This window comes from Phoenix dactylifera, chromosome 1, assembly GCF_009389715.1.
Source record: "Phoenix dactylifera cultivar Barhee BC4 chromosome 1, palm_55x_up_171113_PBpolish2nd_filt_p, whole genome shotgun sequence".
Lineage (NCBI taxonomy): Eukaryota > Viridiplantae > Streptophyta > Magnoliopsida > Arecales > Arecaceae > Phoenix > Phoenix dactylifera.
The window spans coordinates 33,996,504-34,012,047 of record NC_052392.1 but is presented as its reverse complement, the minus strand read 5'-3'; the positions used below and the strand labels follow the sequence as shown (position 1 = coordinate 34,012,047).

The 15,544-nt window shown below is 38.9% G+C and overlaps 2 protein-coding genes across 5 annotated transcripts in view; one reads left to right on the top strand and one right to left on the bottom strand.

Moving 5' to 3' along the window:
* Positions 1–5,224, top strand: LOC103710961 (lipase-like). 3 transcript variants are annotated; one of them, XR_604705.4, is made up of 9 exons: positions 1–476; positions 581–675; positions 818–921; positions 1,195–1,295; positions 1,428–1,531; positions 1,664–2,101; positions 2,204–2,335; positions 4,125–4,370; positions 4,506–5,224. XR_604705.4 is itself a non-coding variant. In XM_008796903.4 (8 exons), the coding sequence occupies exons 1-8, from the start codon at positions 213–215 to the stop codon at positions 4,282–4,284; spliced, it is 1,398 nt and encodes a 465-aa protein (XP_008795125.1). In that variant the 5' UTR covers positions 1–212; the 3' UTR covers positions 4,285–4,497. The 3 variants fall into 3 exon arrangements, 2 of the variants coding, with proteins under 2 accessions (XP_008795125.1, XP_026661988.1); XM_008796903.4 differs by lacking the exon at positions 4,506–5,224 and having other exon boundaries at positions 4,125–4,497; XM_026806187.2 differs by lacking the exon at positions 4,506–5,224 and having other exon boundaries at positions 334–480; positions 4,125–4,497.
* A 2,871-nt stretch (positions 5,225–8,095) lies between these two features.
* Positions 8,096–15,544, bottom strand: part of LOC103710960 (serine/threonine-protein phosphatase BSL1 homolog) — a 43,404-nt gene continuing 35,955 nt past the window's right edge. For both annotated transcript variants that reach the window (XM_039132542.1, XM_039132547.1), the window contains exons 19-21: positions 9,211–9,346; positions 8,984–9,123; positions 8,096–8,602 (exon numbers count right to left, since the gene is read on the bottom strand). In XM_039132542.1, the coding sequence (XP_038988470.1) occupies positions 8,519–8,602; positions 8,984–9,123; positions 9,211–9,346 (360 nt within the window). In that variant the 3' untranslated portion in view covers positions 8,096–8,518. The remainder of the gene's footprint in view (positions 8,603–8,983; positions 9,124–9,210; positions 9,347–15,544) is intronic.

Here is a 15,544-nt window from a genome sequence, read left to right as displayed (position 1 = left end):
GAAAGAAAACGGCCTTCCATGTAATCAAAGATAGAGAAATCCCAAGAAGAAGGTTCACAAGCCTTCTTTCATTTCCCTTCTCCTCCTCTCTCTCGCTCTCTCTCTCTCTCTCTCTCTCTCTCTCCCATCTTCTCATTTGAGAGGAGGAGGAGGAGGAGGAGGAGAAGGTGGTGGCGGCTGAGGAGGCTACCTGTTGAATTTTGCTAAAGGTGATGGGCAGGCTGTCGGTGGGGATCCTCGGCCTAGCAGAGCTATTCGTAAGCGCGGCGGTGCATCTGCTATTCGGATTCTATGTGTTTAGCACCGCGGTGGCGTCGGACCTCTCGCAGGCCGTAACGGATTGCTTCAAGCCCAACACATTTAACTTGGTTGCAAAGGAGGAGGAGGAGGAGGAGAGCAAGGGAAAGGTGGTGGTCTTGAAAGGGTCGCCGCCGCCTATCGTGCTCGTGCATGGGATTTTTGGTTTTGGCAAAGGGGTCGGTCTGTGCGCTTGTGGATGTGGATTTCGTCCATGTTATAAACGGCACAACTTTTGTTGATGAAATATTTGATTACTTCTGTTTGATGTTTTGGGTTGCAGAGGCTTGGCGGGTTGTCGTATTTTGCCGGGGCCGAGAAGAAGGATGAGCGTGTTCTGGTGCCTGATTTAGGGTCCTTGACCAGTATACATGATAGGTAGTCTTCTTATCTCTGTTTTTGTATTTTAATTGTATTGTATGCATTTGGCTGGAAAGCATCTCTGTTCGTTCTCTGTTTTGTTGCTGCAAATGGTATGTGAAATGTGAAAGTAGTCTTGTGATGATTTTTATGGCTTCAGAGCGCGCGAATTGTTCTACTATTTGAAGGGAGGGCAGGTGGACTATGGAGAGGAGCACAGCAGGATATATGGCCATTCACAATTTGGGAAGACCTATGGGCAAGGTAAACCATTATCTTATGTTAAAATTAGTACTCATTTAGGAGGTTTGAAGGAAAAACCATGGCAAAGACCAGAGCAGAGGAATGCAGGGAAATTTTAAACTGGTCTTACTGTGAGGACCCGTGCGGGCTTGTGTTTAGTCCCACATTGGTTATTCACCAAGAAAAACTTGAATATTTATACAGGACTAAAGAACCAAAAAAATACCTTTTGGCTAATTTTTCTTGGATGAAGTCTTGGATTGTGACACTTACATCCTATTTGATTGGATGCAGGACACTATCCTGAGTGGGATGAAAACCATCCAATTCATTTTGTCGGTCACTCAGCAGGCGTGCAAGTCGTCCGCGTGTTGCAGCAGATGCTTGCTGACAAGGTATTCCAACAGTTATTTTAATTCCTTGTCATTTGAATTCCCTCTCAAAGTCTAAAAACTATGTTAGTAAGGCTAGAAGGATCGACACCTCTATAAGCATCATTCTTTTAACTGATGATAGACATTTATCAGGCCTTCAGTGGCTATAAGAATACTTCCGAGGACTGGGTATTGAGCATCACTTCCTTATCTGGTGCATTAAATGGAACCACTAGGACCTACTATGATGGAATGCAGTAAGTGAGTTTATTTGAGAAATTATGCCTTCAGAATATTATTTTTTTCTGAATTTTTCTCAAGACAATTCAGATTTTTTGCCAATTCGAATCTTGAGTATTTTCAGAAAATTTTCATAATTTATGTCCCAGGCCAGAGGATGGAAGGTCTATGAAATCCATATCCCTGCTGCAGCTCTGTCGATTAGGAGTCATATTCTATGACTGGCTCAACTTTTCATGGCTCAAGAACTACTACAATTTTGGATTCGATCACTTCGAGATGGGATGGAGGAAGACTGGTATTACTGGTCTTATTGATTTACTCTTGGGGAATGCTGGACCTTTTGCTTCTGGAGATTGGATCCTTCCTGACCTCACAATTCAAGGTTCCATCAAGCTAAATTCTAGTCTCCGCACCTTCCCCAACACATTCTACTTCAGCTATGCAACTAAAAGAACAAGAAAATTCATGGGACTTACATTACCTTCTAGCATTCTCGGAATCCACCCAATGCTCTTCATTAGAGTCTTGCAAATGAGCCAATGGCGTCACCCTTCCAATATGCCTCCACCTTATAAAGGATACAGGTGGGTACAAGGCTGAACTGAAACCTTGTGATATGAAGCTCTCTTTCAAATCTTCTCTGCCGGGTGATATGATGTATGCACTTTTTTGTGCTGTTACCATAGGGATGAAGACTGGGAAGACAATGATGGAGCCCTCAACACAATATCCATGACCCACCCTCGCCTACCTATCGAACACCTGAGCCATTTTGTCGAGGATGACTCAGAATGCCAGCCTTTGCGACCAGGAATCTGGTTTGTATCCTATTCTCATTGCTTTCACCACACTTATGATAAACACTACAGTTGTGTCATGTGAACACACCTTGATGTAAAAAACCTGTACAAAGCTTTTATTTTTCACAACTAGTTATAGTATTTGAATACTTCTTTCCTTTTTTTTTCCCAAATAAAGAAAAACTTTTCAAATCTTACTGCACCTTCAGTTTTTGCAAGTATTGTTTGAACATTGGTTTTCTTTTCCCTTTTTAACTGTGTCTGATATGTGAATTCCTGTTTTAGAAGCTTTGTATTTTTTTTAGCAATTCGATGCCCTTGTTCTTCTTCATCTTCTCAAAATTTCATACATTGATCGTATCATGGATCCTAGATTCACCAATTATATATTCAGAATTCAGAACTTGCGCAAACTCATAGATCATGTAACATGCTGTTTTACAAGTTCCATTGTTACTCCAGTTTCACAGTCAAAGTTTTTCGGTAATTACGTAATGATTTGTTGAGAACCAATATTGCTCATGACTGTTCAAGCAAAAGAACATTGACCATACATCATCAGTTGATGAAATTCTCTTCAGCTGCCTCTCATAAAACCCAAATTCAATCAAACTAGAAATAATGTTTTCATATCATGTATTCTCAAACTTCTGTTTAGCAACTGCCTCTTCACCAAATTTATCATTTAGTATTATGTCGTAAATGTTGTGTTATATTGTGTCAAAGAGCTTTGAATTGCAATGGCCTAATAGAAAACCAAGTAACTTTCTTTTTTTTTTTAAGAGAAAAGCAGATTAACTTTTCATTGTCCAGTTCTCCTAAAAGAGAAAAAAAGAAAATTTCATGGTCCAGTTTAAGCACTTATCTTCTGATTTCATACTTTGCATACTAGGTTCCGAGTACTCGAGATTTTGTAAATCCCGACTATAATAGATTTTGCTTATCCATATGTATAGTGAGATGCCTGACAGATATTAGGTAAGACAATTATCTCATAAAGCCAAATCAAATAAAATCAGATATTAGGTACCAGTAACTCATGTTTTGTACACTCATTCTTATATCTGACCTTATTGAAACCTAAATACTCTAACTCAATCACATATTTCCATCTCAAGAAATAGCCTACTCCCACCTCACCTCCTGTTCTCCTCCATCTGTCGCCCCCTCCTATTTCTTTCTCCCACCTCTCTGTAACTCCTCCATCTGTCACCTCATCTTCCTCCTGTGTCTCCCTTATTTTTTTACCCCAAAAGCCCCCTAGAACCCTTTTCCCAACAAACAAGTTGAACAGGAGAAGCTTTAGATACATCACTCTGATAACCTGTTCTTATAAAAATTATGTTCTGCAGAAGTAATCTTCAGAAATCCAACAACCGAACAAGTTACCACACATGAGAGTTGTGCCATATCAATTAATATGGATTGGAATGAAAGGATAAAAGTTTCTTAATGTTCTTGGTGAGAAATAACAGCTCAATGCTTTTATTTAGGTTTATCAGAACTCTTACAGGTTCAATAATGAAAGCAGAATATATTGTACCTCTTGGCTCAGACTGATAATGTTTTGGAGTTTTTGCCTTTTAACTGGTTCAAACTCAGTTGTAGGTGCATGAGCATTTTGCTAAGAATTCTGGCTGTACAGCTAATTTTCTCCAGTTACTGCATCAGGGCGATTACTAATCATGAATCAGCAGCAATGATTTCATTATCATCATAAACTTCATAATTTTCAGCATTTCTTGTGAGCTTAATTTTACTACGCTATGGTCATATTTAGCTGAATGGCATTTATGAATTCTCATAGGTATTACAAGATAATAGAAGCCGATCACATTCTTTTTATTGTGAATCGAGAAAGAGCTGGAGTACAGTTCGACCTTTTATATGACGGCATCTTCCAGCGCTGCAGAAAGCATGCATTTAGGACCAGTCCACCAATAGTACCCAATGAAAGCTACCAATAGCCCCATGCTTTGCAATCACTCGCACAGAACATCAGGAAGCAAGAGAAAGAAGCTGGCCTATGGGTGTTCTTAATTTACCTTCCCAGGTCTGTGTTAACTGATTTGTTTGCCAATATCAAATTAAACTGAGCTTCATAAGAGAGCTAGAGTTATACATGAACCACAAAAGAACTCATCTTATCATCAAAGTAGATTCTGATTCTTTTCTTCCCCTTTGTTAGGCTGTTGAAAGTAGAATTTAAAGAATATGAAGATCTGTGTACATAATTTTTGATTCATCAAAGATGCCAAGTAGATATCAGTAACTGCCTAGCAAGAAAGGTAAATGTTCTCATATTAAAGGCATCTGGCATAGCATGTGCAGTTGGCAGCTAGTCAGAAACATATTTTGAGTCGGTCAAAACCCTAATAGTATCATATGAGAGATCACAACAGAGCCATCAAAACTGTAACTTTGCATCAAAAAAGAGCAGTAACTCTTGTGCATCGCTCATTGTAAAGCAGTTAAGAAAATGAGAGCATCAATGGAGCTTTCAAGGTGGATACCACTCTCTGAAGGCTGCGATTGGAGTATCAGGGGGAGACATCTAATATTTTCTCCGAGGTATGCCATCTCAGGCTAGTATAGGAGCCGGTTCAGTATACCGAGCGTTCGTATGTCCTCCATACCGTGCACTAGTATGGTACGGTGTGGTGTACCATTTAATTCGGTACGGTGTGGTGTACCATGATTTTCTCTCTTGCAATCCTTGTTTGAGAAAAAAGAAAAGAAAAATGGACAATGACAAGCAGACAAGAGCAAGCATTAGATATATCTCCCTTTTTATTGAAGGAAACTCACTACATGTACCGAACTAAAATGGTGGAGCCGAAGGTCCCTGAAAAGCTCTGTATGCATCTACAGATTGGGAAGTCTATCAAGAAAACAGATGCAGGCTTTGACAAGTACCCTTCAGATGAACACCAACTCTCATAGACAAAAAAGAACTGTGCCATAGACCAAGGGAGGAATCAGAGTTCTCAAGGGACGTGGAGAAATTAAAAAGTGAGAATGGCTTTTCCCTCTAGCTAGGGCTGTAAATGGTTGTCCATTTATAACCAGACTAAGAATAATCCAGTCCAATACAAACCAAAATTATTTGGATTAGGCTTGGATTGAAAATATGACTTCGTCCTCATTTCAATATTCTTCTCCTTCAATTTAAGTTGGATGGTCAAAATTATGGTCTCCCAGGAATTCCATTTTCAGAAATTGCTTTAGGAGAAGATTTTGGGGTATGAATGATGGGTCAACATTCAACAATCAAGTGATCCACAGGACGGTGAACCAAAAATCATCACATGGATGTCAGATTCCCTCAACGTAAATTAAAATTAATCATATACCCAATTCTCTACAGCATATGAGATAATGGATTGTCTTAAGAAGATATTTCAACAAAATAATCATACTTGGCTTTATCAATTGGAGCAAAAATTGTCCCAAATGATTCAAGGAGACCAAACTATTCAGGAATTTTATGCTAGCATGACATCATTATAGAGTAAAATGACAATAATAGAAGCGAAATACTCATGCAAACTCCGCAATCATGTTCGATTATTTTAATTTGTGATTGAATTCCAACCAAAATTCAAGCATGCTAGAGATTCCTCTCAGCATATAGAGTTCCTACCCATTTTACATGAAGCCATTTCTTATCTATTAGCTGAAGAAACTCACATACAAACTCTTAAGATCTTAATCTTCATCACTGCCTACCACACCCCTAGGGCCCTTTCTAGGAGCTACATTAGTTATCCAAATGGTCAACCATATACCCCTACCCACTATCCTGAAATATCTAAAAATATCTAAAAATATCTAAAAGCATCCAACACTTCCATGTCAATCCTAGTCAACCAGCCCTCTAACCATGATCATGCCTTCTAGAATCTATTTGATCAATTTTGGCTTGAGTTCCAAGTATCCATTTGTTGAATTGATCAATGTGAACCTCAAACTGCGTTACTGATCAACCTGTTTGACCCGATTCGCCCCCTAATGAACTCGAAATAAACGCAAGTTTTAATCGTATGCTCTTCTAAAGACCAAATAGACTGAGGGTAGCACTCTCCGATTTATAACTCCCTTGAAAGCATGAGGTGCTGTTCTAGAAAAGCATAAGGTGAGATTCAAGCATGAGGACATACCTAAACTATAACAAATGAGGTGATAGTTCTATTAAAGAAACTTGAGGGGGCACGAGCAAGAGATGTTTGTTTACTACTAAGTACAATGTGTACTTAAGCATGAGGTGGCAACAAGAAATGTCTAGCCTAATTCTTTAGTATTTGCAGTATAGTCCTTGCATTTTTTCTAACTTATACTGGGGAGCTCATAAACAATTTCCATTTATTCCTTACTATCTTTTAAGAAGTTCTCAAGAAAACCCTGCAAAAATAATATTTACATTTAAATGAATAATATGCATGCAGGCACATTGCTAAATTTCTAAACATATCTCAGTCATCCATGCAATTAGTCACAAATATTATGTTTCAAAGTTGGGGTATTACATTCATGATTTGCATATGGATGTACCACAAAAAGTTGCCCACTTCGCTAGCATTTTTGTTCTCTTCTTCTATGTTAAAATATGAATATTATTTTGCCATCCACAAATAAATCCCTGGTCCTTTAAGACTTAAGCATTACAATTATTTTCATACGTGAAACTGCGGCGTACCTGCCATGCACATTATATGATAACAAGGAATTTGTCATCATTGAGGCTATCAATATACCTACAGAGCTTGGTCGGGTCTGACCGGTCCAAGCTTTAGGCCAAACTCGAGTTCCGGCCGGAGTTTGGGTGAACTGTTCAGGCCCGGGCCCAGCCCAACCTAAAGAATTGTTCCAGGCCGGGCCCGGGCAGCAGCAAAATCCGAACGTACTCCGTTCTTAGAGACCATACATGGCTTTCCTTAAGAGACTTTCAAGCCAATCTATCAACAAAAAAGTCTCAAGTAATACATACTGAGGATGCCATACAAAGAAAACATGCCCAATGACAATATAATTTTAGAATAACAAACACGACTATAGTGGAGAGCAAATGACGAATGGGAACTCTTCTCACCCTTAACTTTCGATGATTAGTGCAGCGTTTTTCATTAAGTGACATTGCACTTGACTTCTTAATGCAGACAATTGAAGAAACAGTGAGGCTAAGTTCTTGAATCATCGAAGCATCGGACTACACTTACCAAGGATGAGACAAAAACCAGCACCATGAAATGCATGCATTTCCAAGTGCACAAATACTAGAGATGATTGCAGACTTCAAACCCCTGATACAAGCATAACAATCTTGAAACCAGCTTAAGTTCTTGAATCATCTGGACATTGGACTTAGGATTATCCAGAAAACTTTGTTTTACAAAGTGAAAACCATAAAATAAATGCACTTCAAAGTGCACAAATACTAGAAGTGATCACTATCCATGACTTCAAGCCTGACTTCAACACCAGCATGACAAGAAAGCAATCTTGAAACCAGTTTAAAAGAAGATTTTAACCATGGAAACTACCAGGGTGAGCCTAGTAACAACACTTTTCAATATAAGCTTTCTGATCTTTTCAGCATTATCAGTTCAATTCGAATACCTTGAGATTGCAGATATCCTCATGGAAAAAATGTGCCATCTTCTTGAATAAAGCTTTCGTGAATAAGTTGAGTGATTTCTTTTTAGAACAATAAACTATAAAATGCATTTAAACACAAGCTGGTTCAGCGACCTGGTAATCTCTGACAGGTAAACACCATCATTCTTCACAACGACATCAAAACATCTATATTGAATAATTTCAATCAATTATTGCTTTCAAGAAGAGAGCAATATGTGACGTGTTAAGGATGAAGAGTACTAAGATGGGTTCTTATAGGCAGGTTTGCCATTTACACTGGAATTTTAACAAAAATAAACCTTATATCTACTCTACAGATTTCACAATATCGCGAACTCAATAAATTACGACAGATATATTTGGATATGCAAATGTCACTTTGCTATTTTGTTAGTGCAGAGCCAGACAGATAAAGAGTATACAGTCTGATGGATATATTACTCATGTCACTGAACTTGGCTTCAGAATAGCACAAGAGGGGGGACAATTCTCTGGGATGTGGTGAAGGTCCACTGGTGCAGAAACTGTTAATTCTCCTGTGAATCAGGATCCACAGGCTAATGTTCATATATAAGCAAGTGAATTCCGGTCATTGGCAGATTGTGGCCTGCCTCGTGTTGGAGTTGGTGGTCTCTGAATGTTAAGCTCCTGCAGGATCCCATGAACAGGTAAAGTGAATCAGAACGCAAACACTCACACTAACCAAACATTCTTCTCTATGTTTGATATTGGATTCCATTGAAAAAATATTGGAGAATATACAAATTATCTCAATAATAGAATAGTGTGATGTCTAATTTCTATCTTCTTTTTTTTTTTTAATGAAGAAAGCAATTCTGTTGATACAGTTCTAACAACCACATCCATGGCAAGATGAAGATGTTTATGAAAAGGCATACACACCAAAATTTTAGAGAGAGAGAGAGAGAGAGAGAGAGAGAACAGATGAGTTTTTATGGAGATCCTGGATTATGATGTAAACTAATCTAATACCCTTCCAGAAAAAGATGCACGTAGCCTGCGTCTCACCTGCATCCATGTATCTTCTAATACATGCTCTGGTGATGACTCAGGTGATTGCGGAGGAGGTGGAAGTGGATGAATCAATTTTGGAACAACAACCAACCCCCTACCAACCACAAGTATTGCACCGGCATTGTTTGCTGTACCTGATTCAAACAAAACAATATCTGGTCATTGCTATGTACAATTTCTTGAATGTTAACAGCAAAAATTGAGCAAGTCCTTAAAATTACCACAATAGTTAGTTGCTGAAAACACAGTGATCAGTTGCCCCTGAGCAAACCGTTCAAAACCATCCATTACACATTCATGAGCCCTTATAATGAGTTGCAGTTTGTTCTTCGTACAGAAATCAGCAACTCTGTCAGGCTGCAAGTTCATGATATTCAATACAGAGAAGCTGCAGCTTAAAAGGAAGGATTTAAGCTTAGAATGTATAGTTTATCTAAAGCTGCCAATGGGATTCTAATGTAACCACTTTGCATTGTTGGTTTTAGTTTTAAAAACTTTTTTTTAAAAGAAGTGTGAGAAGTGCATCATCCTACAGTATGATCCTATAGATAAAGGCCAAGTCTAGGTTCTCGTTAGATGACACTGGAACAGAGTGAAAATTTTAGCTGAAAACACAACAAGGCTTCTATTTCAGGAAAAATGCTGACGGCATACCTGTGTTATGGTATACAATGAAACATGAAACACCAAATAACTGTGGTGGTGCTGCTACGGCATTAAGGAAAATAAGGGGTTGGAGAAATTTGGGAAGTATTACTTTAACCACTCAGTTCAGAGAATACCCTTAGAAGCCATGATTACATGAAGCAGTGAGTGAAGGGGAAGACAGTAGCATCACAGAATGGATGGCTAACCAAATAATGAACCATTGTGACTGCTCACATCCAAGAGAGACAAGAAACTTGCCTTTCCCATATCTGAGAGTTAAAATGAATTAACATATCGCTGAAAAAAAAATTGTACCAAGATTTGACCATTGGTAATATCATCTTCCATTTCTGCTCTTTCACGGTTGATGCTCAATTCACAAGAGATTGGACAAACAAGATAGAAGTATAGCAACTTCTGAAGGATGTCTAAACAAGCTATAAAGAGACAAGGATGAAATGTCTCCAGATATCCAAATAACTAAAATTAATCTGGGTGGTCAACATTGCTATACTAGTGGAAAAAAGAAGTGTGTTCTTTGCAAAACTACAACTTCTATAGTTCAATAAATTGGAATAAGTTACATCATCCACAACTCTGAATTTAGCAAAGGTGCTAAGCTTAGATCAAGAGAGATGCTTATAATAACTATACAACACATCAACAGTAGGCATAAGTTGAACAGAAGGCAAAGGAAAAAAAAAAAAGATATTGTTGAACATATAAATGTTCAAGATAATATAGCCCTCTTTTCCCCATCTTCTATCACCTACAGGAGGGTCCTACACAGGTCAAGGACAAAATTAGAGCATCAGTTAGTGAGACTAGCAAAAGTTAAGCCCATTGAAATTGTGAACTTGTGATACACAAAGAACATCCCGAAATGCAGAGCCCTATGATATGAGGATGGCACAATTAAAGGGTAAAGGATAAAAAAAATCAATTGAGCATGTCATAAGAGTAGAAATATCAGATGTATATTCTGAGGAACCGTGCAGGTTTGTGTTTAGTTCCACACAGTGTGTGCACTAGGGAGGTCTTAGGTATTTAAGCAGAACCAAGGAGCCCAATTGATAACTTCCAGCAAATCTTTGGGTGAGGTCCTATGTCCTTACATACATAACAATGGGTATCCATGGAGTGAAGGAACTTTGAAAAGGCAAAAGAACTAGGCTCACAAACATGGCAAATAAGAATTTTTTAGCTGCATAGCTTTCAGAGTCAAAATATCCTATAACATCTACAGGATTGCATAATAAGCTAAGCTATGGAAGGCTTGAAAAAGTTGACTAGAGAAGATTCCTAAGAAAGATCAGGAACTGACAGAGTACTGGAGCAAGAACTTGTACCCCGAGCCAGGAGAAAGCATAAGCACCAACCAGTGATGTAGCTCCCAAGCACGAGGATGATCAAGAAGATACAGATGCAAAGCTTTCATGACAACGCTTAATGAGTGCCTAACATGATAATAAGCATAAGAAATAGGCAATTGAAGTAGCTTATAAGTAAGCAGTTGATCCAAAGAAATGCCAATGACAACCTATCATGATAAAGCTTATAGAGTATTCAAACTAGATAATCAAGTTTCTTTGACCATATGTACCAAAGGCAGTCTTGAAACAGTATCACAATAAAGTGTCTTGAGCTGCTGATATTAAGCGTTTGAAAGAAGAAAGAGTTAATAATTGATCCATTAATTGCTGAATTTAGAAAAGGCATTGTGGCTCCTGGCCTTAATATTCTCATCAATAGCAGAAGAGTGTCAATGTCTGCTAATTTTTCTAAGTTGGATTAGAGAATTGAGTAATTAAACTTTCTGGGCTTAATTCGACCGATATTACAAGGACACAAACTGGGACTTCATGAGTGGTGCTGAGGGCTCCATCAATGTCATGACATATGATTAATTTTCAATTGATCTCATGCTTGTATAATCAAAGCTCACAGATCTTCATGATCTCATCTTATATAAAGCAATCATTATTATACTCCTCTAAATGCATGGGTTGACCAAATTGCTCTAACTACCTAGCCAAATATGTATATATATGTGTATGTGTGAGGGTGAGCCTTGATACAATGGTAAGGTTGATCCATTTTGACTTAGAGGTCACATGCTCGAAACACGAAAACAGCCGCTCAGCATACAGGAGTAAATCTATGTACCAAGGTTTGCCAGACCGGTACCGGGATCTGTACCGGTCGGCAACTGGTTCGGTGCCATACCGACATATGGTACAGCATAGCGTGCCAGTTCCAAAGAATAATAGTCATCCTGATCTCAGATCTCCTTGACCGAGGTGAATGACCTCGATATTGGCTGACATGCCATTCTGCTCAATCTAGTCCAGAAGTAACGCCAAAAATCATTGGAGGAGCCGTAATTATGGTCTTGACAATGGTCGATCCAGCTTAGCCATAAATACACAATCAATGTAATTAACGTCATGGATATATCACAACGAGCCGTTACCATGCAATTATTGTGTCTCCCGATGGATAAGGTAACGAAAATTCACCAAATCGTATATAAAGGGGTGACCGGGGGACCCTCAGATAAGCATTCCTAAGCTCTCTCTCTTGAACACTCTCCCATTCTAGTTCTCTCTCTTTCTCCAGTATTTCTCTAGGTCTCCACTAACTTAAGCATCGGAGGGTCCGCCAAAAACCTTCTAGCAAGTGGACTTCTTTGCATTTCGTACTTGCCTTCCGGATTCGCAACGCAAAACCCCCAAACATTCTCTTGGCTAAACTGCTTTCCACACACACCATTTTGCTTCATTTTCTTTAAGCTTCAATGTTTAGTGATCAAATTTTTTTGGAATTTTTGAAATGATTTTAAGTGCAATTTGATGTTTCTTAATATTTTCTGATATTTCTATCACCCCGATACATCCTAAATGATGCTTCTTAATATTTTGGAGTGATTTTTCTGTGTCACCGTGGCATTCCTCTAAAACAATGCTACCTTGGAGGGACAAAAATATGGCAAATTTGTGTCATTGGATTTGCTACACCTAGGCTTTTGCGTTAACGTCAGGCCAAATTCAAAATATAAAGAAAAAACCAACAATCCTAGCTTTGCATGCTAGGAGAAGTAACATGAAACATCCTAAAATCAATTAATGAGATACAAAACATAAAATAATACAATCAATTACATGTATTTAAAGTATAACATATATACCAACATCTAGAATCTCATTGAGCGGCGATGTCTCTCATAGATATTCAAATCATTAGCATAACCAGAAGGCACATCAGCCCACCCCTTTAACTAAGCGACATTATAGTTTTGTATGCTTATCCTATAAAGAACGTGCTTTGCGTTATAACCGGTATTAGATTTCTCACTGAAGCTCTAGTTTTGAGAGTTGTTCTCTGATGATAATACAGCTATGGAAAAGCTCATCCGAATATCCTGGCAGCAAAATTCAGTTTGTAAGGTGCTCCAGACTGCGAAGGACAGTAGCCACTAGAAGACGATGCCTCAAATACACCATATCCATATCCGTATCCGTATGAATGATAGGTTACCCATGGCTATGGATAATAGGATCCAACATACGACTCGGAACTAATATATATGTAGATACTCCACATGCAAGGTCATCTATAGCTGCATTGTGTTCTCCTGAACAACCTCGAACCCTCTCACATATGCAATCATATCCTCATGGACTCTACTAACTCGTGCATCGTGGTTCCTATCTTGTGTGGTAAACATGAACTACAACTCATCAGTGAATCGAAGGTTATCCTGTAGCTGTCTCATAAACGATGGTCTCATATCCTCCATTCCCCACCGAAACTGTCATCGTTGCTCTCTCTCGTCTCTAAATCTGAGTAAACTGACTCCACTCTCCATCGAAGATGCAACTGCCTTTTCTTTTTCTTTTATGCTGCACTGAGCAGCTGCCTGCTTTTTCTTCGTGCCCTTCTCTGCCTAGATATGCTGGAAGAATGGACGCCGCCCTTCTGACTGAGTCGACTGAGTAGCATAGTAGTCTCGTCTAATCAACTCTCGATCATATCGCTGGAAGGATGCCTCAAACATAAAGTCATGTGATAATAGGCTTTCTAGTGACCTCCATGCTGTTGCTAATCAACTGGAAGCATGCGTGAAATGTTGCAATCTGCCCATTGCTCTGCATCCACCCTAGCGTCGTTGGTCACGAAATTGGCCAATCGTGGAGGCGATCCTGGTTCATCGAGCTCCAGCTTCTGTTGCCGGCCCACAAGCCATCCGATCATTGGATTATCCACATTCTAAATAAAAGCATTGTCAATCAGATCTAGATACTTCAGCTCCACTTTCTTCTAATGTACTTCAGCCTCAACCTTGGATTGTAGTGAAAAATATTGAAAAAATTACATGTAAGATATTGAAAAAAAAATTACATATAAAATAGTATTATATTAGTAACTATCTAATATCAAGTAATAGTTATCGTTGATATCTAATATACCTGATTCATACTTTTCTTATGACAACTGCCAAGACTCCAAAACTATCAGTACCCTCCCTAAATATTTTTATATGCGAAAAAGATACGTTATAATACATGAATGATTGAAGACATGAGTGAACTTATACCACTTAAGTTAACTTACCACTTATAGACAAAGGGTTGCAACTTTTGGATTAGACTCCATCTTGTAGATCACATTATGCAAGACGGCTAGAAGTCCCTCATCCATATTGATCCCAGGCATAGTATGTTGTACCGTAGAACCTTGATCCCAAGTACATTGTACTGGAACCTCAAGTTCGGGTAGTAAACTGCAAATAGTATTCGTAATTGTTTTCGTAAAATTGTACCAATACAGGAGCAGTCAATTTTCAATATTCTTGCTTACCCGTTAGATGTAAGTTTCTACCCATCTGGTTGTCCCACCACTACTTAATGATGTTGATGTACTCTTGGGCATGCTTCAGATTTGCCTACCTGATCTGATTCTTTGCCTTCTCTATCATATGATATAGAAAGTCTATCTGGGGATACCTCTCACTGTCCATGGCCTAAAGCACTTCGTATAATGGCTTGATAGTCTTCACTATATTCTTGATCCGCTACCAAACTATTTGCCTCATCACCAAGTTCTCCACATTGCTCCCCTTAGTGCCAACCCTCGCAAATCTGCTCTCCTGCCACTCGGTACTAACAAACATTGGATGCAACCTTGCTTTTCTCTCAAGGAGGCTATCTAGTGCAATATAGTTAGTAGCAAACTATATCTCACCTAGTCTCAAGATTTCTCCTCTGCATACCTCTTCATCAGTGATAGGATGCATGTGTGGTTATAAATAAATTTGGTGATGGTTTAGGTTGTCTCCACTATCTGCTGCACCCTATGAATCTTTCCGATCTCCATCAATATCAAATCGACGCAATATGCAGCACATATGGTCCAAAAAATATTTGGCCGCCGCTCTATCAAGATTACCCTGACAGCCTTATTTGTGGCCCGTTATCAGTGATGACCTGCATAACATTCTTCTCTCCTACCTGATCAATCACCTCCTCCATCAATCTGAGGATCTACATGGCGTCATGCACATGATTGGAAGAATCAACTAACTTTTGGAAGAAAGTCTTCATGTTATAGTATGTCAAGAATTTGATGCTCCGGCTGGTAGGATCAGTCCAACCATCACACATTACTATTAGTCCATATGTATGTCACTTGCTCTTGTATGCGGCAATCTACTTCTGTAGCATCTCATTGTCAAAAAGCTTACCATAGATATTCTTCGATCCTGGAGGATCTACACCCGGATCGGCACCTGTATGGAGAAAATGACACCTATAGTACATGTTGCCTATCACAATTGCTGGGATGTGGCTGAAGTGGAATCATGACCCAATAGCTCATCATATATCCTTCTTTAGCATGGTATCAACC

Bases quoted from the DNA above. Each gene is read 5' to 3' on its own strand.
- LOC103710961 (XM_008796903.4), top strand. From the start codon at position 213: ATGGGCAGGCTGTCGGTGGGGATCCTCGGCCTAGCAGAGCTATTCGTA. The intron at 477-580 runs GTCGGTCTGTGC...TTTGGGTTGCAG, and splicing joins TTTTTGGTTTTGGCAAAGGG to AGGCTTGGCGGGTTGTCGTA. The intron at 2,336-4,124 runs GTTTGTATCCTA...GAATTCTCATAG, and splicing joins CCTTTGCGACCAGGAATCTG to GTATTACAAGATAATAGAAG.